Source organism: Solanum lycopersicum, chromosome 5, assembly GCF_036512215.1.
Source record: "Solanum lycopersicum chromosome 5, SLM_r2.1".
NCBI lineage: Eukaryota > Viridiplantae > Streptophyta > Magnoliopsida > Solanales > Solanaceae > Solanum > Solanum lycopersicum.
The window spans coordinates 45,219,822-45,247,644 of record NC_090804.1 but is presented as its reverse complement, the minus strand read 5'-3'; the positions used below and the strand labels follow the sequence as shown (position 1 = coordinate 45,247,644).

The 27,823-nt window shown below is 33.9% G+C and overlaps 1 protein-coding gene across 1 annotated transcript; it reads right to left on the bottom strand.

Moving 5' to 3' along the window:
- Positions 1-760: 760 nt before the first annotated feature.
- Positions 761-27,823, bottom strand: LOC138348835 (uncharacterized). Its single transcript, XM_069298418.1, has 6 exons — positions 27,693-27,823; positions 27,442-27,631; positions 27,303-27,377; positions 26,894-27,214; positions 26,450-26,723; positions 761-951 (listed from the first exon to the last, which is right to left on the bottom strand). The coding sequence occupies exons 1-6, from the start codon at positions 27,821-27,823 to the stop codon at positions 761-763; spliced, it is 1,182 nt and encodes a 393-aa protein (XP_069154519.1).

Sequence of the window (27,823 nt, the reverse complement as noted above, 5' to 3'; positions counted from 1 at the left end):
TAAAGCATAAAAAGAATTTGAAAATACTTGCAGCATTCTTGTGACCACATCAGCGGATTTCTCCTGCTCCTCCCTGCCCTTATGGGCGTAGATATTGTTCTTTTATAAGGCTTGGTTGTTGCTGCATCATGTGGATTAGGCCTACGATGAGCATTACCTCTAGCCTGACCTCTCTTCTGTGGGCAGTCCTTAACCGTGTGCCCGCTCTTACAACAACCGAAGCAGGCATAAGTGCCCTATCTACACTCTCCACTATGAGCACGGCCACAGTTAACACAATCCTTTCTCGGACGCTGTATCTCACCTCCATTGCCCTTTCTGGGCTCGGGTCTGCGTCCTCTAGGTGTTGTACACCTCTGAGAGTTAGAGTTCCCTGAACTTTGTTGCCCCTTTTTGAATCTGGGGTGCTCGCGAACACCAAAATTGTTTCTATTGCCTCCATTACTAGGAACTGTCTGATCTTCAGGCTTATGCCTCCTATCATCATGGGTGCCCCTCTTGTTCTGGTTGTCCTCTACCTACTTGACATGTACCATCAACATGGATAGGTCCATGTTATCGTGGAGCATCGTAGACCGAAACTCCTCCTCTACTCCCCTCATCCCTGCCGTTAGATACAAGGGATGTAGCATACCTGGATAGTTTAAGAAACTTTAGGGAGTACTCCCTGACTGTCATGGATCCCTGCTTAAGGTTGATAAAATCCTCAACCTTGGCCTCCATCATCTCCCTTATAAAGAATCTCTACAGAAAGGCTGCCTTAAATAGCTCCTAAGTGACCGAAACCCGTCCAAAACTTGGCTATCTTGCCACATCTTGCACCAAGTCTGTGAAACATCCTTGAGTTGATAGAAGCCAACTCTGCTTTCTCAGTATCTGTGGCCCCCATAGCCACCAAGATCTTAAGCACCTCATCCACAAACTCCTGAGGGTCCTCCAATGTCTTAGACCCTGTGAAAATAGGAGTATTCATCCACGTAAAGTCTCTTAGCCTATCATCCATACAGCGAACCATGGGTTCTCCCTCTGAACATTCTGCCGGTTGACCTGGTCAGTCATGGCATGGGCTTGCATAGTGATGGTCTATACCATCTGCGCCAGAGACGCCCTCACCTCAACATCATTCAACCCAGCAGGGTTAACCGGCATATCCACTCATTCAACTGGAGCCCTGGGGTGGAACCTGATTGTCCCCAGCAGCTGCTCCTCATCTTCTCTAGCCAAGGGTTTTCCTAGTATTCATTCTCTGGAAACAACAAGGATTGATGTTATACGCGCTCATAACATCAAGAAAATCAGACATTAGGAAAGGCACGATAAGATCAGAAGAATATAATTTTTTCTATGCATTATGCAGTCTCTAATTCAGGATAGTGGTGCACTTCACTACCATGACTTAGAAACTACTCACTGTTGTTGATATTAACTTATTATCCTCGAATTTAACCTAGCGCTCTGATACCAACTTTGTCACGCGAAATCTAGATCCCAGACGAGATCGGCATCGTAGACCTCTCAGAGGTCATAGACAAGACTACATACGTCATTCTTACTTTATCTAGGTTAATTTTAGTGGAAAATTTGAAATTTTTTGTTTCTTATTTCATGCTAAAAATTTTAAACTTAACATCATAGACGTTCACAAATCAACCATCTAATATAGAGATAATCAAATGAAAGAAATAGTCCATAATTGCATTAACGTACTTTTGCCAAAACAACACCAATATAAAGTCTGAACAAAAGTGGAAAGAAAAACTAGCGGAACATGCTCCACTAGATAGACTACATCTAAGCTAGATAATAACGATAGACATCCTTTAAAGAATTATGGCCTATCAAGTCTGGATGAAAGCTTCACGTCCGGATAGCTGCAACGTCAACCTATAAGCTCTAGCGTCCACTTGTGCCTCCACCAAAAATATAGATTTTTATGGGATTAGTACACATTTTTAATAAGTATGGGTATAGGAAAGCACACACCAAGGACATGCATGATTAAGAACATCTCTTATAAACAACATGATTATGGAAAGTCAAGTTAGTGGGCTTGACAAATTGGGATTAAGAAAGTTAGTGAGCTTTAAAAATTTTGACTAGAAAAGTGAGTGAACTTTACAAATTTGGATTAGGAAAATCATGCCATTAGAGTAACATGCATCATACTTATCATATTGCACACAACACATAACATCTTGTATATAACACATAACATATTGCATATAGCACATAACATTTTTCATATCATTCCTTCACATGCCATGAGACCTTGAAATCATGGACTTGACATCAAGACCTCCCAAAATAAGGGCTCAACATATGGGACCTCAACTAGGGAGCCTTCTTTAGCAAACAGAGATTCTGCTTCATTCATTCATACGTACTTAATTTCACTTCATTCATAGGCTAGTGTGAACACCAACTATACCTAGGATGTAGTTTAAGACTTTCATCGGGTTCACTGTGCAATGATCAAGAATAACCTAGTGTCATTGCATGAGTCTATCTTAACTCTTGATTATCCTATCCTAACAACTTTAGTATTATTCATTTCATTATGTGCATCATTTGAGGCTGGCCTTATTCATTCATTGGGAACTTTGACTTTAATCGACATAGATCATGTGAGCATAATCAAATCCAGTGTCTCCCACACATTGAAAAGAGGTGGAATCAACAGCCAAAGTGACGCAAAACATTTTAGCATACATGGGAATTGAACCCCGCCAATCTCTATATTGGCAGTATAGCTTCAAAAACTAGGATATATAAAAAGACCCATACTCGGCATGCCAAACAGTCTCATGCTATGAGAGTAACGTGAACCTCCGCCATTCAATAAAGACGGCATCACCGCTAAAAAGCTAGTCTATCGTTGCTCAGTATAAAGTTCCATTACATTCAACTCATACGTCATGGAAGCTGGCTTCTAATATGAGGACATCATAGCTCAATAGATGATTTCTCATCTCATCATTAGTATTAAGTGTGTTAATCTCAATACTATTATTAGAGTGTTCATAGAGACTGGTCTCTTCATTAACTTTACACTCTCATTAGTGAGTGAGTTTTGGTTAAATTTACTTAGGCGTATTTGAGATTGATCTCATATTTTACATTAGCCTCATATCATGTTGTCACCACATTCCTTAACATTAGCACATTATATCTTCATAATTAATCACCCCTTTTTACGTGAATGTGTATTTTATCATATGCCAATGCACTTGGCCATTTAGTGTGTTTAACACTCTAACTTAACCCTTCTAAGGTTTCATCATTTCATTGTTCATTTCATCATGTGCTAATGCACTTGGCCATTTATCGTGTTTTACACTCTTACTTAACCCTTCTAGGGTTTATATCATTTCATTACATACATCTTAGGTTCACTTATTTTTAAAGGTATGCTAGACTTATGGGTATATACATACAAGCCTCGTGGCTTCGTTCATAGTTCGTTTAAGTGATTCATATCTACCTAAGATTATGTGGTACAACACTTATGCATCTTGTATGTATGCAAAGATCTCAATTTCGATCTAAGTAGGTAGCATTATTCTTGAAAATTTAATTCACGTATGACTTATATATCAACATGGAATTTGGGCAAGGGAACCTGGATTTGAATCCCTTGGACAACAGTTATATTTTTCATTTATTTTAATTTGGTCCACACGGCTTGGGGACCCAAGATCAAGCCCCAACAACTTCATTTTCTTTCAATTACTTTTATTTACATTTTCTCTTTCTTGACCGAGGGGTTGTGGGATCAAACCCCCACAGCCCCTTTTAATTTTAATTTCTTTTTTCATGGATTCTTCGAGTTGATCATCAGGTTGTGGGATCGAACCCCCACAGCCTTACTTTATTTTTCATTTAACTCTCATTTTCCTCCTAGAGGTCGCGGGTTTGATTCCCACGCCTCAAACTTATTTTCTTCTCATTTTTCCTTAAGCTTGACCTAGAGGTTGTGGGTTCGAATCCCACTCCTCTCATTTGTTATTTTCATACTTTATTTTCCATCCAAGACCATTGTTCGAATCCCCTTCACCACATCCCTTTTTACCTCTTTATTTTCTTGATGTGGTAACGGGTTCAATCCCCAGTGATTTTGCATATTTGAATTCACTTTTTCATAGCATGAAATTTCCCCTAAGCTTGGCCGAAAATCATTAACAAGATGCTGCAAATTTTTGCATCCTATTTTTTCACTTATTTAACATTAAATGTTTAGACATTTTAAGTAGGTTTTAGTGGGTTCTTTTTGTGCATTTTCAAGATATTCGATCAAGAATTGCACTCAAATCAGCATATTTACATCACTTATGAACATCACGATTTACATAAACATTTGTACATAAAATACAAAGAACTAACATCACATTTTAGAGCCTTAAACCTGAGGCACATAATCATGGTTCAGATTGCACACACATGCACATAGTTTCGGATCACATATACGAACATATTCATCACGTTAACATCAGACACGCCTAGTATCTACCAGAAAACATACCCAACCTATGAATCATTGGGAGCAAGTGACAGGGACATGCAATGGGGAACAACTCTAGTTTTCGGATTGAATATGCTGAACCTTAGGGGGCTCTTGGGAAAGGAACGAAGAGAGAATATAATCCATACCTTTTTGAAGTTGAAACTTAGACTTGATGCCCAAAAATCTTCTCCAAACACACGTCCAACACGGAAAGTTCAACACCCGACTTGACGAAAAACCTTCTCTTTGCCTACGTGATTGATTAACGTTTCTTTTTCTTATATAATCTTGTGAGTTCTTCAAGTGTGAAGAACTTTGGTTTAACTTCTATTATTGTACGTTATTTAACAGAGAGAATCTGAATGAGAGTCATAGAGACGTGAGACAGAGAGATGAGCATGAGAGAGTGAGAGTTTTATTAGGCTTAGAAGTCTAGTTTAGGACTTAGTCAAATAAGGTTTTATTAAATGATAAAAATCTTATTTTGCTTTTATTTTAAATCATATAATAAATAATAAATATTAATTAATTACATCAATTTGCAAACTTAAATTAAAATAAATTTAATTCATTGCTTCCACCTAGGTTCGAACCCGGGAGGAGCAAGACTTCACTTTAAGGGCCAATTTTTGGCCCTCTCTCCCTAAAATTCCCCTCCACCTTATTAATTAAATAAATAATTATATATTTTGGATAATTAGGATACCACCCTTAGCCTAGAAAAAATACCATTTTACCCGTATACCCTCCAACTTAAGATTTCCCCTTTTTAAGTCCAGTAAAGACTCATCTGGGTAAATCTTCATATTCGGGAGCCCTACATGGCTGACCCAACATTTCCTAGCTCAAATAGCTCGCCAAGTTAGTTGTCTTGGATGTTGTAAGGGTTCAGAGATCTGGTTCTACGCGCATCATCCCGTGTAAACCCGGTCTAATGTAGGCATTCTAGGCACATTAAACATTATTTAGCATAGCAATTTTTAGGGTTGTTACAAATATAAACTTTCATCCCCACATAGCTGCCCAATACTACTCCCAAGACATACTTAGCTCATACCTTTAGTACAACTTACTTCTCTTTGTGTTGTGATAATTTGCTGAACCCTTTAACTTTAAAAAGCTCATCTTGGAATCAATATTGAAACTTCTAGTTCCCCTTTGTAATCAAAAGTGAAACATTTGTAACCTCTAGGAAAGAATTAGTTTCCTTATATCTTTTTGAGAAATGAACTCAACTCTTGCTCTTTCCTTAACGTGAAACTTGACTATTAGGGAATATTTAGTTCCCTTATAACTTTTGATAAATCATTTCAACACTTTCTCTTCACTTAACTTGAACTTTAAATCTATAAAACAAAGTGAAAAAATTTGTGAAAGAGTTTAGAAAACTTACAACTTTACTTCGACTCGCTTTTTAACTTCTAGACTTGGCTCTTAATTTCTTTGACTTTGATCTTAACATTACTTGAATTGAATTATGGGTTCAAGGATCATGATCTCATGTTTATGGATGATTTCATGATGTTTAAATGTACCTTAGAGGGTTTGAAACAACTCGTAATGAGGGGTACATCACTTAAGAATTAGTACGAAAAAATAGGGAAAGAATGAGGTCTCTAGGGGGTCGGGGCGCTCTGAGCGCACAACTCCATAGCCTGATGGATAGAGGCTGTACTTGTGCGCTCTAAGAGGCGTGGCGCACCAGATCGTGATGGACAGACTTTGTCCTGAGGTGCTTTGGAGGCGCGACGCCCTAATATCTCTCCAACAGGTTTTCTGACTTTCTTCTTCATTTTTCATCTCTAAACCTTCCAAAACTCCCATGGATCCCACCCCAAACACTTAGGATCCCTAAATAACTTATTACCAAATAGTTTAGACCTAAAACAGTCTGAAAATATGGATAAAAACTAACAGAGATCAACAACAATTCAACCAACAGGAACTTCAAAACTTTCTTCAAGAAATCAAGATTTCCTTTCAATTAACTATAAATTTCAGTAATGAATCGAATTAGAGGGTGGGTGAAAGAACTCAACACGGAGTAATCTCACATACCTTGTTAGAGATCATCCCCAACGAAATCCACGAAGCTAAAACTTGGCATTCTTGCGTCTTCTTCTTCCTTCTCCTCTTTTCTCCTTTCTTTCAAAGCCCTAGTCTATTTTTCTAAGTGCATAAACTGAATGAGATCATTTCGAACCCAAAATAGTACCCCTAAACGAAATTAATTAATGACATAAGGAAAAGACCAAATCACCCTTAACAAATCCGAATTCGGAACTTTTCTTTCTCAACAACCCACCTTTTGAAGGTCATATCTCCCTCATACGTCCTCAGAAATTTGAAAACTTGGCGTCATCGGAAAGATATTACAACAATATTTCCATCCATATAAAGATCTCACCCAAGCTCTTATGGATCTAGAAGTTATGGTCGTTTAAAAATGGTCAAAACTCAATATTAAAAGTTGGAAATTTCTAGATTTCCTTACTTATTCTCAAATTTTATTTTTCTTGTTTTTCTTAGCTTAACCTTTTTATCTAGAATACGAGATATTACAATATATCCCCATTGAGAACATTCGTCCTCGAATGAGAATTCTTTCTCTAAGCTAAGGATAGTAATATCATATCAGCGCTAAACAACAAAAGTAAGTAATAACATGCTTATACATGATCATATAAAGTGCTAAGAAGAGAATTCAGTACCTTGATTTGCAATCCCTCCTGATTCAAAGAGATGTGGATATCTCTTCTTCATATCCTCCTCAGCTTCCCAAGTTGATTCTTCCAAGAATTGGTTCCTCCAAAAGGACCTTGACTGAAGCAACTTCCTTTGTCCTCAACTTGTGAACCTGACGATCAAAAATCTGAACTGGAACTTCTTCATAGGACTTGTTATCATTAATCCCGATATGCTATGCTGGTACTATCAATGAAGGATCACCCAAAAACTTCTACAACATTGAAATATGGAATACGTATGAACCGCTTCTAACTCTTGGGGTAGCTCCAACTCATAAGCCACATTGCCCACTCTTTTGGAGATTCTATAAGGTCCAATATATCGGGGACAAAGTTTCTCCTTCCTACCAAACCTCATAACTCCTTTCATAGGAGAAACCTTTAGGTACACCCAATCATCAAATTCAAACTCTAATGTCCTTCTAACGTCGGTGTAGGACTTTTGGCGACTCTATGCTATCTTCCACCTTTTTTGAATCACTTTTACCTTATCCATAGCTTGGTAAACTAAATTTTGTCCTATCAACTCTGATTCGCCAACTTCAAACCATCAAATAGGAGATCTTCACCTTCTCCCATAGAGAGCTTCATACGGATCCATTTGGACGCTCGAATTACAATTCTTGTTGTAAAAGAACTCAATGAGAGGTAGGTGATCATCCCAATTTCCTTTGAAGCCTATCACACAAGCTTTAAACATATCTTCCAAGGTCTGGATAGTATGCTTCTATTGTCCATATGTCTGTGGATGAAAAATTGTACCCAAACTCACATTTGGAACCCAAACCTTTATTGAAAGATTTCAAGTATTGTGCAGTAAATTAAGAACCTCTATCTGAAATAATGGAAATTGTAATTCCATGAAGTCTTACCACTTCTTGTAGGTACAAATTTTCATAATCTTTGGCCAAATAAGTAGTCTTTATAGGCAAGAAATGGGATGACTTTGTCATTCTATCGACAATCACCCAAATAGAATCATGATGCCTTCGCACTCTTGGCAAGCCTGTGATGAAGTCCATATTAATCATTTCTCACCTCCATTCCGGAAGCTCTATATTTTGATCTTAACCTCCAGGTCATTTGTGTTCTACTTTCACTTGCTTAAAATTTGAACACTTGGCAACAAAGTCAACAATGTCTCTCTTCATGCCTTCCCACCAATATACCTCTGTCAAATCACGGTATATTTTTGTAGAAATCGGATGAATGAAATATCTGGAGCCATGAGTCTCCTACAAGATCTTCTCTTAAAATCCATCCACCTTAGGTATACAAAATTTGTCTTGGTATTTCAGCACACCATCTCCCCTTTGTTCGAAAGTCAATACCCTTTGCCTATGGACACTTCCCTTCAGATCAAGTAGAATAGGGTCTTGGTCTTGCTTATCTTTCACTTCTGACACAAAGGATGATTCATCCCCATTGGTTACAACTATGCCTCCTTCTATTGAGTCCATAAGTATGACTCCCAAACATGCAAGTCTATGCACATCTGTTGCTAACTCTCTCTTTTCTTCTTTGACATGGGATGTACTTCCCATGGACAACCTTCTTAAGGAATCAACAACCACATTAGCCTTACATGGGTGGTAAAGAATACTAATGTCATATTCCTTGAGCAATTTCAACCACCTAATGTGTATGAGATTGAGCTCTTTATGAGTGAACACATATTGGAGGCTCTTGTGATCAATGTATATATCTACATGAACACCATATAAATAGTGTAGCCATATCTTTGACGCAAACACTACTGCAACCAATTCTAAGTCATGAGTTGGATAATTCTTCTCATGAATTTTCAACTACCTGGAAGCATAAGCTATGACCTTGCCATTCTACATTAGCACACAACCAAATGCATCTCATGATGAATCACAATACACCACAAAGCCTTGTGTACCCTCTGGTAAGGTCAAAACCAGAGCGGTAGTCAATCTCTTTTTCAACTCCTGAAAGCTTTTCTCACAAGCTTTAGACCATTGAAACTTGACTGTCTTATGAGTTAACTTGGTCAAAGGAGAATAGATAGATAAGAATCCTTCAATGAATCTATTATAATACCTAGTCAAACCCAAGAAACTCCTTATATATGTTAGAGATATGGGTTTAGTCCAACTCTGAACTGCTTTTATCTTCTAAGTGTCAACTTTAAGAACTTCACTAGAAATAATGTGGCCTAGTAACGCCATAGACTTAAGCCAAAACTCTCATTTGGAGAACTTCTTAAGGACAAACTTTAGGTTCTTAGCATGATCTTCTTCATTCCTTGAATAAATCAGTATGCCATCAATGAAGGTGATGACCAAAAGATCTAAATAAGGTTTGAAGACTCTCTTCATAAGATCCATGAACGCTGCAGGTGTGTTAGTCAAACCAAAAGACATAACAAGAAATTCATAATGTGCATACCTTGTTCTAAAAGCTTTCTTGGGAATATCACATTCTCTAACCTTCAACTGATGGTAGCCTGATCTGAGGTCAATCTTGGAAAATCAAGAAGCACCCTGAAGTTGATTGAAGATATCATCTATCCTTGGAAGAGGATATTTATTCTTGATGGTCACCTTATTTAACTGACAAAAATATATACACATCCTAACGGACCCATCCTTCATCCTAACAAACAATCCAAGTTTATCATTGTGAGTTTATGTTTGTGGTAGTATTTTTTGTCAAGGTGTATATTTGTAAGGTAAGAAATGATCTATCACAATGATATTGACCATTAAAAAGGACTTGTATTGTTATTTTGATTTTAGACGGACGTATGAAAAGGTTTCATCTAAAGTTTTTATGTTAAAGGATAAGGTAAGAATGTCAGGCATTGTTGGCCAAAGAAAACAATTGGTGAGCAAGTCAACAAAAGGAAAAAGAGTCTTGTGTAGTGAAGGGTTCAAATTTTTTAAAATTTTGTGTCATCGGAAAAATTTAAACAATTGGAGTGACCAAGAATTTCTTAGGTGTTTGTATGAGGTATATGATGGTTTTGAATATTTGTTGAAATTTGATATCTAAGAAATTATGTGGAGTTAACATTGAGTGTGATTCAATTGTTGTATCTCGGTAGTAAAGTACTTTTAGATTTGAAATTAGTGTTATCAGTCTTCGGTGTAACCAGTATTTTTCATGAAATGTTTTAATCGAAAGAGGGAGCTATAGTTCAAAAATTTTGGAGGTGATAATGTGTTTGCTAAGAAGAATTTAATACCAATGATAGGTTTAGAGTAAGCCAAATGACCAGTGTGGCTATGATGTTTTGTTAGTAGTAAGACTGTTGACCCTAGTGAAGTACTGTGAAGAGCATATGTGGTTCGATAAAATAAGTATGTGAGAAATTATAATCAGGATTAGATTGGTGATAATGGGTAACTAGAAATAAAGAGATAGTGTCAAATGAATGCAAATGTTTGATATGGGAACTATGGAAGAAGTATCTAGTGTTATTTGACTTTGAATCTATATATTCTTATATGACCATCTACTTCATTTTGGATATGGTTTGGAGTGTGATTCGCTACCTATATTTTCACATTTTTTCATACCTATAGGTGAATCCCTACTGGTTGATCGGGTGTACCGATCTTGTGACTCTCCTCTTGGTACGATGACACCCTTGGTTAAACTTGTACCATTTCAGTTATGGAAGATTTGGTATTTTTTTGGGGTAGTTGAAGTATACTAGTGATTCTACGCACGCAATATTGCTTATGAGAACGTATATAAGGGTTACTATATATGAAGAGTTACAATTCACTAAAAGTGTTGTTAAAGACTCTACATTTTGGAGTACACTATTTGTGGGATGTTTCATTAATCATTTTCTTCATTGTGTTAGATAAGTTTGATCCTCTTAGTGATTATTTGATGTCTAAGATCAAATTTTTATAACTTAAGTTCGTGAAACATTGTGTTGTGAAAAGGAAATCTTGATAAGATATGTCATATTTTGTGCATTACTACTGTGGTGGTTGGTTAAACTTCACTTCTTGTTGTAGCTGCTATCGATTTAGAATGTTATCTTGGTTGTGTGAGAAAAGACTCGTGATGATGATGATATTGTCTAATGAGTTCCACTTTAGGTTGAGTTCATGGGTTAGTCTGTGGCTTCATAACCACTCTTGAGTTATAGATCTTATAAAGTTTGACTTGAAGTTCAGTTCTTAATTGTTGATCTTGATGGAATGGTGTTAATTATAAACTCACATGGAGAGATAAATATGAACTCTAGAAATTATAGATCAAGCTTTTAGTAATGTAGGTTCCCTCCTTTCTTCATTATGTTCGGGGGCGAACATTGTTTTTAGTGGTGGATAATGTAATGACCCGAAAAGTCATTTTTCAGAACATTCATAAAATTAGTGTTTTACCCCTTTTGATAGTTTTCCCAAGTAATTTTTTATTAGTTGATTAAATTAATTTAAAATTTTTAAATTTTTCGATAATTATTGTTATTTAATTGATGGGTATATATAAAATAATTTATTTATTTAGTTGGTAGTTAACGGGTTGATGTTATAATATATTTAATATCCTATACTATTTGACCCATATTAAAAATATTAAAAATAAGTTGGGCTTAATAATTAGTCCACAATTTGAGTGAGAAAAACCGAATAGATGAGGCGGCGATGGACAACTAGAAAAGGGGAGGCGTGCACTTCTTGAGGTCAGAGTTAAGTGGAGCTCCTAGCTCTTCTTCATGATACAAAATTAGGTTATCGCGCTTATATTGATATAATAATGTTTTTAAAGTAAAAAATGGGTGAATGCCATTAAATGTTTGATGACGTTGTTTTTCCAACATGGTAAAATTATTTTTATCAATAAGATAATGCTGGAAATGAGAGAATGAGAATTAATGGTAAAAATGATTGGTTAATCATGAGGATATTAATTATGTTACCTATTTTAGTTTAAAATAGTTCAGTTTGCAGCAAACTAACTTCCTGGTCCAAGGATATTAACGACCTAATATAGATTTCCGTTAAGAATTTTCTTAAGCTTATTACATTATGATTCAAGTGTCAAGAGGTAGGTATGTGTAATTAAATATTAGACATACGATATTAGGTGAATACTATTTAAATTATGTAATCCAATAAAAAGATAAAATTTAACCCTAGAGTTGAAACTTAGAAAAATTATGATAGTTTCATGTTAATTGACATCAAGATTATGAACTTGATTATAAATTTTAGTGAATTTTTAGGTTCAAGGCTTAAAACATGATAATGTAGATGTTGTTAGTTTTGAAATCTTATTGTGAATATATATTTGAATAGATTGCATTGATTTGGAAGCTCAACGAAAAGGGAAGGCTTAAGTCTTGGAGTGACTGTTCAGTTATTTGAGACAAGTAGATTTGTAAACCCTTGTTAAGCGTATGGAATGCGTGTATTTCCTTGTAGTATATGTTTAGGAGTAATGGGGCTTGGTGATGGGTTGACTTGTCCACATTGATTAATTCTAATGATTAAAAAAATGGTAATAAAAGCCAATGTGATTAATTGCTTGTGTGTCATGTGTTGATAATGGAGAATTTTTGAAAGGCTTGTTGAATCATTGTTGATCTTCTTGTGATTATGCAATGTTGTGAAAATGGTCATCTCCTCATTTTTTTGTGAACATATAATATGCATTGTTTTGTGACATGGTTATGAAAAGTGTTATGTGCATTGGGAAAGAATGAGAAATTAAAGAGAATGTAACATTTCAAGGGACGTATTGCGCGCCGCGATGGATATTATATTTCTGTGGACATATCGCACACCCTGGTTATTATTATTCAGGGTCGTATAGCTCACCGCAATGGATGCATGGACAAATATGTCTCCCATATATCTCAGGCTGAGAGACAGAATGTGTGTATCATTAGGAAGACATACATGACTATACTTGGCATTGCATTTCATTGCATTTGCACTTATTTATTATTGGTGGACTTGATATTTTGTGTTGTTGATATTGTGAGTGTCTTTCTGATAAACTTTTGATTGATAAATATTGAGCCTATTGTTGAATATATACAATTTTTAGAGTTTTGTTATTGAGGATATGAAACTATTATAGTATTGTTATTGAAGATATGCAATTGTTAGAGTGTTGTTGTTAAGAATATGAAGTTGTTAAGAGTGTTGTTATTGAGGATATGAAATTGTCGGAATGTTGTTATTGATATATGTACTTTGTAAACTGTGATTTGTTAGGATGGGAAATTTTTATGCAGGTTGTAGTTGTAGAGGTTTGGTTAGGGTGGTAACGATTAATCGTATTCTATTCTCTTAGCTTGTGTTTAGGAGTTGACTTACTGAGTATCGTGTGGTTTTGTAATCATCACTTGCTTCTAAAATTGTTTTTCTAGGTTACTAGCCCAGACTTTTGTGATATATTCTCTTCTTTTTCGAGCTCCTTGGAGATTTATGAGGTAGTTGTTTGTCATCTCAGCAGACCTTCTGACTCCTATTTATGGTCTTGTTCTGTTCTAGAAACAAGGTCATTTGAGACTTATAATTTCTTTTGAATCAATTGTAATACTATGGAGACTTGTATACGTGACAATCAATTTTTTTGGGTGTTTTGGAATTGATTATGAAATTTTTGCGATTTATTGTAATGGTTGAATTTTAGGTTGACTTGTCTTTGTGAGATAAAACGAGTGTCATCATGTCCATTTTTGGGTTGTGACACAAACGGACCCTAAATATATACATCAATAAATAGATGTGTAACATGTAGTTATACATAAATATGTTCTCATCGAATGAATATTCAGCCACTGTATCACCCTCCAATACTTCGATCTCGTTATTTTATCCCACATGTTAATCCACAAAAATGCGCCGGATGTTTTTTATCCTTTAAAATTGTGTCAGTTTAGTATATCAGGAGGCCCATTTTTTACTATTATTCCTGACATAATGAAATCTTTAGTCCATGAGAAATCTTTTAGTGACACTTGTTGGTGTTATTATGAAGGAAGAATATTAGGTAAGAAGCAATATTTATTTTATTAGCATAAAGTTATGTTAATTAATCTCTAGTATGTTTTTTTTTAAATTAGTAAAGAGAAAGAAGAATAAAGATGAATTTTTAAAGTTTTTTTATTTAATGAATTGTGTGAGTTTTATTTTCAACTAGTTATCTAGTTACTTAATAAGTAAAATTGTGATTCGCTTGATTGAATTTTCTATGCAATATTAAGATGAAGGAAAAGAGGTTAGATGTGTATGTTGACTACGAAATGAAAATATCATAATGTTTTCTAGCTTTGTCTTCTATTCATTAAATTTTTAATTTTTTTGCACAAATAAAATTTTATATTATATTCTTTTAGTATGTTGTTTAATAATTTAATTATTATTATTTTGACACAAAAAGTATTTGTTTCACGTCAAAAAGATGCTTTTGTTTCATCACAAAAATTATAACGAAATAGCATGTTCATTTTTTATCAACTTAATTAAAATTTTATTTATAAACAAAAAAAATATCATCAACTTTTAAAAAAGAATGAAATGCCGGTTAAAGTAAATAGTAATAAACTTAATAGGTGTGACTTTTCAATTTTTTTTACAACCTTCCTTATTTTATTAAAGAAAAACCCACGTACATACTTTATTTAAAAACTTAATACAAAAATATAATTTTCTTTTATTTATAAAACATATTTTAAATTTATAAAACATAAGAATTTAAATATTTAGGTTTTTTGTATTAAAAACTAAGTATTTTCTTTAGATTGATACGTCACATCTTCCAACGTATTGAATCAAGATTGAAATGTTGCTACCATCTGCCGTACTTTCAAATGAAGTGATTCCTTCACTGAAAACAAAAATTAAAGTTCCTTAAACTTCTAAGGTAGATAATTGGAAATTGAATACAAAAAATGACATTAATGAGACAAAATAAATTATGTAAAGCGATAAATAAGTAAAATCATAGATGTTGAAAAATAAACTTTGAGAAAAACAAAGGAAAGAACATCAATAATCTATGTTACACACTTGATTGAAAAGATGTGTGATGGACTATTATATTTGAGTTTGTTTGTCCTAAGTCCTAATATATGAACATTTTTCAAGCCATTACTTTCATAAATTTGTAACGACCCGAACCGTCATTATTTAGAAAGGCTAAAAAAGTACAGAATACTGGATACTGTCCCACCACAGCGGGATGAATGCCGCTGGCTCGGCAGCGATGCAGCGGAAACCTACGCTGCTAAAGCGGGATCAGCAAGGCAGAATTTGAATTTTGAGAAATCCTTACTTTTCTATCTTTCCAAAAATAACATATAGGTCATAAATTACCCTAGAAACCCCAGAAAAGTTATTTGAAGTTTGGGAAAGAAGGAGAGGGAGATTTCTAGCATAGGGATGGTGGAATCTTGCGAAATCTTGGCCAAATTTACCGTAACAAATTCGGAAAAGATGGAAATGAAATCCATACCTAATACAAATTGCTTGGCACCCATGTAGGTTAGATTTTATGTATTGAGTAGTTATAATTTCTTGTTCATTATGTTATGTATGAAATCTATAGTATGAGATATGTGTGGACCTTCATGCACCAAGTAAATTCGTTTGAAAATTCTATGGTACAACATATTTGGGGTTAGTTCTTGATTTAGTGGATTGATGATTGATTGAGTGACGTTAGTTATGTTCTTGAGTGGTATTCCATCATGAAGCAAGGGTATCCTAAATATACTAGGTTCAACCTATCGAAGTAACTAGTGGTTGAATGTCAATAATTTAGGTTTGAACCCTGATGAAAACCCACAGGAAGAATTGGGGCTGAAGTTGGTTTCTTGTATGATGAATACTTACTTGTATGTGTTTGCATGTTGTATTAGTGATCATAGATGGTAGAAACGAGATATGTGATTTTCAATATCATGAAGCTTGGCTTAAATGTGTGATGTTGTGAATGTGATATGTGATTGAGATCGGATTGCCATGTTCCGGCATGCTAACATTTGGATTGGATTGCCACATTCCGACATGCTAACAGTTTGACTTTGGGTCCCGTGAGAAGGAACACTACCTGTGATTAAATTATATGGTGAATTATGTATTAATCAACACCGTGATGTGTATATACTTAGGTTGTGGTCGTTCATGGTTAATGAGGTTAGGGTTTTGTCAAACGAAGTGTCTATAAGTAAGTAGGAGGTTATGTGTAGTTACTATATGTGGGGTACTTGTCGGGACAAAGGTTAGTTGTTTAGGTATTGCCTTGGGTAAGTACCCAAGGAGGAAGGGATAGGGTTAATGATTAAAGTAAGAAGAAATTGTATGGCTTGGGGTTAGCTAAGATAACAAAAATTTAAGGATGTGACAAGATATATTACTAGGAAAAAATGTTGGAAGTGTTTGAGATTGTTCAATGAGGATTAGCATGTTTAGTCTATGATATAATGGGACCGGTAGTGTTAGCGGTTGGATAAAAATGGTTGGTAGTTAGAGACTTGGTGTAAGTTGAAGGATTTCTAAGAAAGAGGTAAAGTTGAAGAAGCAAGTGGTCTGAGCATGATTTTTTTGTTCTTTTCTTATATTATGAGGTGAGCATCGGATTGACCGATGAAGCCTATCACTATGTGGGGTTATACTGATACTACTCTTGTTATGTCTTTTGGACATAGTATGGATGCAGAATTTGTAATGTATAATGAGGTGAAGACGAAGAATTCCTCCAGCAACTTTGAATCTTCTTTACGCATGGTGGGAGATGCGTCCCTTTTTTATTCATTTTCCTATTGTAATTCTTAGTAGCTTTTGTACCTGTTAGACTAGATCCTTGGAGTTTTAAGTAACTTTTCAAGTCTTAACTATTTTTGAAAAAGGAAGTGATAGAACGATTTTGATTATATTATATCTGTTTTTGTGAATTTTCCGCATGAATAAACCTTTAGGTATGAGGGTTCACCTAATTAGGAGTTAAAGTAGGTCCCGTGCGGACCGATGGGTTGGGTCATGACATAAATAATGAGAAAGTGTGGTCAGATGGATATTTAATTGTTTCATTTTCAAGCTTAGTTTAGTATAGAATTAGACTTATAGAAGTGCATGAGAGTGCGATCAAATAGATACGTAAGTTTTTCAATAGTTTAAACTTTTAGTTGAGAAATTCACTCAATTTAGTATGATATTAGAATACATAAAATAACATCAATAAAGATCTAAATCTTTTCTTGAATTTTAAATGTGAATTCAAGAGTTATGATATGATTGATGATATACATATGATCTCTCGATGATTAATGAAGGATTTAATAGTTAGGATTAAGAAAGGAATAAATGTTGACTCGAAGGAAAATGTATGAATCGATGTAGAATAGAAAGTGCACTGACGCTTCAGGCGCATCATTGGCGCACCACGCCAACCCTCTACTTACTGGGGATGGTTTGTGGTGCATTGTATACATATCTTGGCTCATCTAGGGTTCCCCCTCCCAGTACATTTCGATAATTTTTTCGTCTCAATTTATGGCCCTAATTCACCTAAAATCAATTGATTTCTCTTAAACTCCCTTGTATTCGAATAACCAGCATAAGTAAACAAAAATATACTAAAAACAACTCTTAAAATCATAACATTTTCTCAAGAAATCATCAAATCCCATTATTAAAGATTTAAGAACGAAACTATAAGAAACTCATTAAGAATATTTATATATGGATTATAATGGATGATATTAACTCAAGGAAACTCATGATTGGTATGAGTTTGAAAGAACACATCCCTATGAAAGCTTACATACCTCATCAGGATCAAATCCTTTGTGAAATTCCTCGAAGATCACAAGAACCTTGAACGAACACTTGAAATTCTCCTTTCTTTCTCCACTTGAACTTCTGTCTCAAAACCCTAAGCATGTTTGGAATAGTGGAAATTGATCTAAGTCAGTTTAGACCCCAAAAATATTACTAAAATGAGTTAGTCTCATGGTGGTAAGGAAAAGGCAAAATTACTTCTCTTTAATTCGGATGAACTTTCATTAATCAGACAGACTGAACTCAAATGGGTATATCTCCGTCATTTTAACTGGGAATTTAGCAAATTTAGTTGTCTTAGAAAGGGGACTTAAAGACTCTTATTTTATACCTTATAGGCCACCTAACTCATCATGAACTGAAAGTTATGGCCATTTGAAGTTGACCCAAAACTCATAATTAAAGACTAACTTGCACAAATCTCAAATGAGCTCTTTTCAATTTAGTTCTTTCTAAAAATAGCTCTTTTGAAGACTGGGGTGTTACATAAGTCTCCCAAGTGTAATACTTTTATATTTAAAATGAAAAAAACACTGATTTCTAAATGAGTTTATAAGTTTTTTAGCATTATCTCTTTTAAGAGAAATCTTTTGAGTAATTATATCAAATTGAGGAAGTGTTATATTTTAAACATATAAGCATGAATTATATATTATGGGGAATAGTATTGAGCACCGATATGGAATGGGTACTGACAACTTAAGATTCTCATATACCATGTACACCTACATGGAAAAAGGGGCATACTTTTTAGATGATTCCTTATTACTTTTAATCATAGATTATTAGATGCACTTAGTCAAGGGTTTTTATACCCTGATAAGGTATAGGGCAATTCTGGGAGCATGGACAAGATGTTGTATCATCACGTAGCTCATCATGATGGTTGTGGGTTAGAGAATCATCAAAACAAAGGGTAAAAGAGTTAAGTATTGTTATTTTTTTTTATATATTTGGAGTTATTATCTATTGTTTTTTAGGCTTTATATGTTACATCTTATTATCACTGCTTTCATAGTGAATTGTGTTAGAGTAAGGTGAGTATGTCTTCTTTTTTCTTAAATTCAGCTTTATATATATTTTTATTTTCCCCTTACATGCTCGTCCATCCAATGTTAGACGTCACTTGGACTGCACCCTTTCATAATGCATATATAGGTATGCAGGGTCATCAATCGGCTCTTCTTTGATCCCATTGCATTCCAACTAAGCCTTAGGGAGCCTCCTTGATTTTGGAGGGTTCCTAACCTATGTTTTAGTTTATTAGGAGTTTGTGGATATTGTTCTAGCTTCTCTCACAATATTCCGAGGCTTCATAGGTAGTTCCTTTGAGGCTTTGAGTTAATTACTTATTCTTGATTAAGTATTTTCAAACATTTATTGAGTTAAACTGCTTTGAGACTATATAAATTAAGTTTCATATTTGGATTCTTTATTTTTCTTGAGTTAGTCTTTTGCTGAGTAATTCAGCCAGATCAATGGTTCGTTTGGGGACCAACAATGATTCTCAAATGCTAGTCCCGTCTAGGGTTTAGGCTTTGAGTATTACATATAATTATCCATATGATTAAATGAGAAAATATTTATGTGCAATGGCATGTAATGCATTTATTAGTTTGATGTAAAAAAGTATAATTTGAAAATTTCAAATAGTGATATTTTAAAAAATTGCAACTGTACTTGACCTTAAACTTTATATTTTGCAAATCATCATTTTGAATTTCTCAAAAAGGGATCATGCATATATATATATATATATATTTATATTCGTCTTTATTGATGTTATTTTATGTATTCTAATATCACACTAAATTGAGTGAATATCTTAACAAAAAGTTTAAACTATTGAAAAACTTACTTATCTATTTGATTGCACTCTCACGCATTTCTATAAGTCTAATTCTGTACTAAACTAAGCTTGAAAATGAAATAATTAAATATCCACCTGACCACACTTTCTCATTATTTATGTCACGACCCAACCCATCGGTCCGCATGGGCACCTACTTTAACTCCTAATTAGGTGAACCCTCAGAACCTAAAGGTTTGTTCATGCAGAAAAGTCACAAAAACAGATATAATATAATTAAAATCCTTCTATCACTTCCTTTTTCAAAAATAGTTAAGACTTGAAAAGTTACTTAAAACTCCAAGGATCTAGTCTAACAGGTACAAAAGCTACTAAGAATTACAATAAGAAAATGAATAATAAGGGAACGCATCTCCCACCATGCGGAAAGAAGATTCAAAGTTGCTGGAGGAATTCTTCGTCTTCACCTCATTAAACATTACCAATTCTGCATCCTTACTATGTCCAAAAGACATAACAAGAGTAGTATCAGTATAACCCCACATAATGATAGGCTTCATCTGTCAATCCGAATAATGCACATAAATATTGAATGAGAAACTAAAGATATCATAATTTGATATGCTTGCATGTTTGTGCTCCATTCATGAAAAATTAGAACATTTGATAAACGCTAAAAATATAGATCATTTTTAAAGGGAATGAGGTGTTAGCCACCATGCTAGACAAGAAAAAAATTGCGACCTTTGGTCAATGATGTGGTATCATTAAGAATGTCTCTAAGAAGACATGTACTATAGAGAAGTTTCATGTTTTATCTTCAGACTCGTAATGGACAAGAATTAGTACAATTGAGGTACATTGTATGATAAATAAGAAGTTTACTAATTCCAATACTTTCTTAATTTGACATGATTGTCTGGGACATCATTAGTCTATAATGTTTAGATGAATTATGAAAAATTAAAATGAACATCAATGGAAGAAACTAAAAAATTGTTTCAAATGACAATTTTCTTTTATGACTTGTTATCATGACAAGTTAATTATGAAACCATCATAAACGAAAGTTGAGATTGAATTCCTTGCATTCTAGGAACATAAACAGATGTTTGTGGGCTTATTCATCTACCTAGTGGATTGTTTGGATACTTAATGGTCCTAATATATGGTTCTTCTAGATGGTCTCATGTGTTAATATTATTATCTCGCACCTTGATGTTTGCAAAAGTATTGACATAAATAATATGATTACGATCTAATTTTCTAATAATCAGATTAGTATATTTAGTGATGGGATCGACTCACCTTTATAAGAGGTAGAGTAATTGAAAAATATTGAAATTTACTCGCGGAGTATTAAAATTAAAATTCTCTCATATAATAATAATAAATTGGAAATTTACTAAACCAAAAAGACACATGACATATGAAACTTGTAGTTTACGAGTACTAAAAATTTATTAGTTGGCATGAATAATTTGGTCATCCCAAAGGTGTACATACTTAGTAATGGACATACATGAAAAACTAGAAGATTCTTTATGAATTTTGTTAATTTGGTTCTTTTTCTCATGACAAGTTGATTGGATAAACAAATGTTGAGACTAAATCCGTAAACTTTGAAAAGTATTAAAGGTAAATATGGGCCTGTTCACCTATCATGTGATATGATAAAGAGACGCATCTATAATATAATCACATGTGTATTTGTTGTCAACTTGCAGTTTGACATTCACAAAATTATTTGGGCAAGATCATTGAGTTAAGAGCACAACTTTCATAATATGAAATCAATATAATTCATCTTTGATACAATAGCGCACAATATTGTAAAAGATTATGAAGATGTGAAGTCTGCTTCTATTAAGGCATGTTGATGTAGAAATAGTTATCAAGTGAAAAGTGAAATGATGCATTTTGGTAAGCGTAAAACTTATTTGACTTGCAATCTAGGCACTAGAAGATGTCATACATTAAATTTTTAATGTTTTTAATCATTTGACAAAATTAATATGAAGCATTCATGAAGGATTCAAAATCTAAAGTATGTGCAAGTTTTTGGTGAACTTGTTTATAATCCTTATAAGTATTAAATCGATTCAAAGTGCATGAAGCATATACAAGTATTGTTATGCAAGTTGATACTAGAATTGGGACTCTTGAAGAGTTTTCAAAAGGCAATAGATTATTTGCTTAAAGAAGTTAAGAAACTTGAATAAATCTTTAATCTTGAAGGGAAGATTCATAAAAGCAAATAGAAGAAAACTTATTTCGTCAAGTTTTTTCTACACTCATGAGCTCCCAAGAATGGTGATATCAACATGCAAACGGGCCTATGATGTACTGAAATGGCACAAACCGTGACATGAAAGGATGAGAAATAACCGGCTCATTTCCACCACCATGTGGATTAACGCGTGGGCGAAAGAAACAAAATTGAAGTATTGGAGGGCGATACAATGACTGACTATTCGTTCAATGAAAACTCTTAAAACATCCACAATTAACACAAATATATGCATCTTTAGTTCATCATCACACCTCTTCATAAATTCACGACATCCATCTACCGAATAGTCCCCAAAATTAATAGCATGATTTTTTAGGCATATCTCATTTTTATCATCATATCACCACTTGGATTTGAGCTTGAACTGTTTGCTATTGCTTGTTTTTTTTCTTTTTTTTTGCTTAAGATTTTGAGAATAAAAAAACTGTTTTGGTTGTTTGTTTTGCGTTTAGACTTTCTTAAATAATATGTGTAGTAACTTCATTAATTGCTTGTTTGACATAAATCTAATCATCATATCATCTATAGTAGAAGTGAATTTATACTATCACAAAGTTATTCTAAAATATTAGAACATTTATTGACAAAACATTATTTCAATTAAAAAGAAAGTAAACATAAGTTGTAGTGTCTAGTATTTAGTATAATTATTCTACATACTACAAATAATCTTCTCACATTGAACTTACATTTTTCAATAATATGACCGAGAATATGAACTAACATTGTTACTTTGAGTCATTTGTTGGTCAATTTGTGTTGTAAATAAATTTAATAAAAAATAACGAATTTGGCTAATATAAATGATAGAGTAGGAATTGATTTAATGTAATAATAAATTTCATGTTTATAAATTTTTTTATGAGATATAAATAATTTAAAAAGTAATGATATAGATATATATATTTTATATATGAAATAAACTTTTAGTAGATATAAATGTGGGTTATTTTTATAAAATTTGAACTTCTAGGGAAATTTTTGAATTTGAAAATTTCTAAATCATGATTTCTGAAAAATTTGAGATTTCATATTATGAAATCAGTGTAAAACCGCACGTTGAAATATTGATTTTATGTCATTATTTCATGTTGCGATATAAAATTGCATGTCCAATATTTTATTTCTTAGAAGAAATAATTCCATATTTCTACTCATATATTTTCTAGAGTAGTCAAAATATAGGTGGAATTATATTTCTTATACAACTCTTTTATTCTAAGCTTGTATTTGGACATACACTATGATATCTTGATTTCAAATTAATATCTCGACATGCAATTTGAGATTAACTTCTCAAAAAAAAAGTATGATTTTAATTCAAAACCCTAATTTAATTTTTTAATGCAACACGTAACCTATAACTTTATATTCATAAACCATCATCTTGAATCTTGTAAAAAGAGATTCTTGCACGGCATGAAGAGATTATTCTATCATGTGAAAGAATTATATTAAAGAATAACTAACTACTACTAGTGATAAGTGAATCTTTATAAAGTCATGTATATTTGAAAGTTTGCAATCAAAAGACATTTAGTTGTGAAAAAATATGGAGAAATGTGATTTAACGATGCGACACCATAGAATATTTCGATATCAAATCATGATTTCACATCGCATGCCCAAATCCTAAGAAAATATTTATTTCAATATGGTATTCATATCGATTTTTATGAACTTAATTAAAAGTAGCAAATTAGTTGGTTTAGACTACACTAAGTGATCATGCGTGGCCATTACATTTAGGGGTCGTTTAGTAGAGTCCATTACAAAAAATAATGCATGCATTAATAATATGTATTAGTAATTCACTGTTTAGTGCATTTTTCCATGTCAAGTAAGCATTAGTTATATACTCTATTGTGTATTGAGGAGTGTATTACCTAAAAATTCATAGTATTAGTAATGCAGAGGATTTAATTCATGCATTAATATGAGTAAAGACTCACTTACCCCTCAAAAGTAGTTTTACATATTTTTCACCATAATTGTGAAGGATACATGTGTCACGACCCAAAATGTATCGTGAGTGGCACCCATACTTTACATCCGCTAGGCGGGCGAACCAACAAGTCTGAACCCCAATATATACAAATAGCTCAACTATAAATAACAAAAATAATGCGGAAGCTTCAAAAGTTATTAAGTAACCAATTTAAATAAGTTTTTAAAGTTTAATGATATTATCTCAAAATCTGATAGTCATCACGTCAAGGACACCTATTTTCAAATTACCAAGTCTAAGAGTGTTTAAGAAACCAAAATAAGAAAAAATATGGTCCATGTCCGAAATCCAAAGACATGAAGACGTGAATGAGAGAATCCAGCACAGGCTAGAATTAATAGCTCACCCTGAACTCTGATGTGCTAGAGACTGGCTAGAGCTGAGGGCGAGTCGAAATCGATGGTACACTTGCTGCACTCCACAAAAAAAAAACAGAGAAGAAAATACAAGTAGGGGTTAGTACAATGAACACGTACTGGGTAGGTCAAATATATAGTGAATAATAATATAAAATCAACTACAATACTTAACAGGTGGCAAGCAACAAACACATGAACCATTGACAACAACACCATAATAGGTACACCATCAATCACAACATCAAGCACCCCTATGAGGACTCAAGCCTCCACACCATACTCATTTAAAAAATTGGTTCTTTGACACTAAGTATATTAAGTTACTTCAAGATTCCTTTCCTTCAATGTTATCGTGTCGGAACGTGACACTCCAATCCCATATATCGTGTCGGTCGGAACATGACACTACGATTCCATAATACCGTGTCAGAACGTGACACTCCGATCCCATAATACCGTGTCGGAACGTGATACTCTAATCCAACTATCGCATTATTTCATTTCATCAAGCCCTCTTTATTCAAGGTGTCATTTTAATAGAGAGGGTTAAGATTAGAAATTCAACACTACAACCACACCATCAAGTACACAGGAGACTTTACAATGTCACTCAATACATATCAATCACTATTTAGAGTTTATCTATCAAATAGAAATAAACCATAACCTACCTCCATCGAAGAATCAAAGTCAAGACACTAGTCCTTCAATGCGTTTCCTTTCCTTATTGCCTCCGAACTTCTCCAATCTATCAAGTATATGTTAACTTGTAAGTTGATGAGTCTATAAACACTCAACTTTATTTATGTCTAGCCTAGACCCAAAAACTCATCTAATTCTATAACCAATTTACTAAAGTTCAAACCTAAGGGTAAATCTTAGTTCCTCCAATTAGCATAACTTAATAGTATTCCACTAATACAACATACTTAATATCTAATTACATAATAGGATAACTTTAAGAAAAGAATCAAAAACTTACCCAACTTACATGGGAACCACACTTAACCTACATACATGAAACATGCGTGGCCTTACCATTAGTGTATCCTAATTTCCTACTAACATTAACAATTGAAGCCACTAGTCACGAGACCAGTGGCACACATGCATTAATTCTCTGTTCCTGATCTTTAGAAGTAATCCATTTGCAGATTGTCCTCTAGTTCATAATATAACATTAAAAATTGAAGCCATTGGTCATGAGACTAGTGGCACACATGCATTAATCCTCTTTTTCCTCAAGTAGCAATCCATTTGCAGGTTTGTCCCTTAATTCATTCTCTATCAAACAATATATATATATATATATATATATATATATATATATATATATATATATATATATATATATATATATATATATATATATATATATATATATATATATTATAATACATTAATATTCCTCACTTTCTTTCCAATTTCATAAACATATAATATATATATTATAATACATTAACCTTCCTTACTTTCCAATACAATTAAATAATATTAACAAGAAGTAATACCCACCAAACTATTATTCATTGTTTATAAAATATATTTGAGAATTGGGTGAAGTTCTTACCTCTTTCCTATCGGTCTTTATCCACGGCGCCGACAACAAAAGAAAACAAGAGTCTTGAACAGTTTGTGGTATCCCCAAGAAAATATTAACCCTACTTATTATATGACTAATCATAAAAATTGTAAGAATAAGCTACTATTAATTTTTATGTTATCTTCTTTAACCACAAAGTATATTAATTATTAAAACTACCCTACTAATTTTATAATTATTATTACGAACAGTCCAAAATATCCACTTAGAATATATCGGAAAGTATTTTATGAAACATAAGGTTTTAACACACAAAACGACCCAAAGGGTAGTTACAATAGATATCAATTTACCCATCGTTCGTCCTTGAACGATCAAAAGAAAGTGAGAGTAAGGAAAGGTACCTGAATTGGTAAAAATGTGTGGATATCTTTTACGCATATCAGCCTCACTCTCCCAAGTTGACTCTTCGACTGGCCGATTCTTCCACTGAACCTTGATAGATGCAATCTCCTTTGATCTCAACTTGCTGACCTCCCTATCTAGAATAGCAACATGCTCCTCCTCATAAAACAGATTCTCTTCAAGAAGAACTGAATCCCAACGAATAATGTAATTTCCATCACCGTGGTATTTTTCAGCATTGACACATGAAATACCGGGTGCACTCCTGACAGCCTTGGAGGCAAGGACAATTCCTAGGCCACCTCCCCCACGCGCTTAAGAACTTCGAATGGTCCATTATACCTAGTACTAAGCTTACCTCTCTTACCAAACCGCATCACACCTTTCATGGGTGAAACCTTCAGCAAAACTTGTTCACCCTCCATAAAATCCAAGTTCCTAACCTTTCGATCTGCATACTCTTTCTGCCTACTCTGAGCTGCTAAAAGCTTTTCTTGAATAAATTTCACTTTTTCTAATGAGTCCCTCAGAAGATCAGTAACCCAAGGTCTAACCTCAAATGCATCAAACCAACCAATAGGGGACCTACATCTCCTCCCATACAACGCCTTTAATGGCGCCATATTAATACTCGAGTGATAGCCATTGTTGGATGAACACTCGGCTAAAGGTAAAAATTTATCCCAATGACCACCAAATTCTATCACACATGCACGAAGCATATCCTCCAACGCTTGAATTGTTCGCTCAGACTGCCCATCGGTCTGAGGGTGAAATGCAGTACTAAAATCCAAAATCTAGTACCTAATTCAACATGTAGGGTCTTCCAAAACATAGATGTAAATTGTGTACCTCTATCTGATATGATGGAAAGTGGAACTCCATGTAAGCGAACAATTTCCGAGCTATAGAGTTTGGATAACTTCTCTGCATTGTAAGTCATCTTGACCAGAATGAAGTGAGCAGACTTAGTTAACGTGTCAACAATTACCCAAATAGAATCAAACATACCCAATGTATTTGGAAGACTAACTACGAAATCCATTGCAATTCTTTCCCACTTCCATTCAGGAATGGGCATTGTCTGAAGTGTCCTTCCAGGCCTCTGGTGTTCATACTTTACCTGCTGACAATTCGGGCATTGGGCAACAAAATCAACAATGTCACACTTCATTCTACTCCTAAAACAATTGTTGCTTTAGATCACGATATATCATGGTTGCACCAGGATGTATAGAATACCTTGAACTATGAGCCTTTGTAAGAATAGTGTGAATCAAATCATCTACGCGGGGCACACATACCCTTCTCTTAATCCGCAAGACGCCTTCTTCATCAATTACTGCCTCTTTAGACTCTCCTCGCAATACCAT

Coding starts and splice junctions, on each gene's coding strand:
- LOC138348835 (XM_069298418.1), bottom strand. CDS start 27,823: ATGGTATTGCGAGGAGAGTCTAAAGAGGCAGTAATTGATGAAGAAGGC. Junction 26,724..26,893: donor AAGAGTATGCAGATCGAAAG/GTTAGGAACTTG, acceptor CTTGCCTCCAAG/GCTGTCAGGAGTGCACCCGG. Junction 952..26,449: donor ACACATTTTTACCAATTCAG/GTACCTTTCCTT, acceptor CTATTTTCACAG/GGTCTAAGACATTGGAGGAC.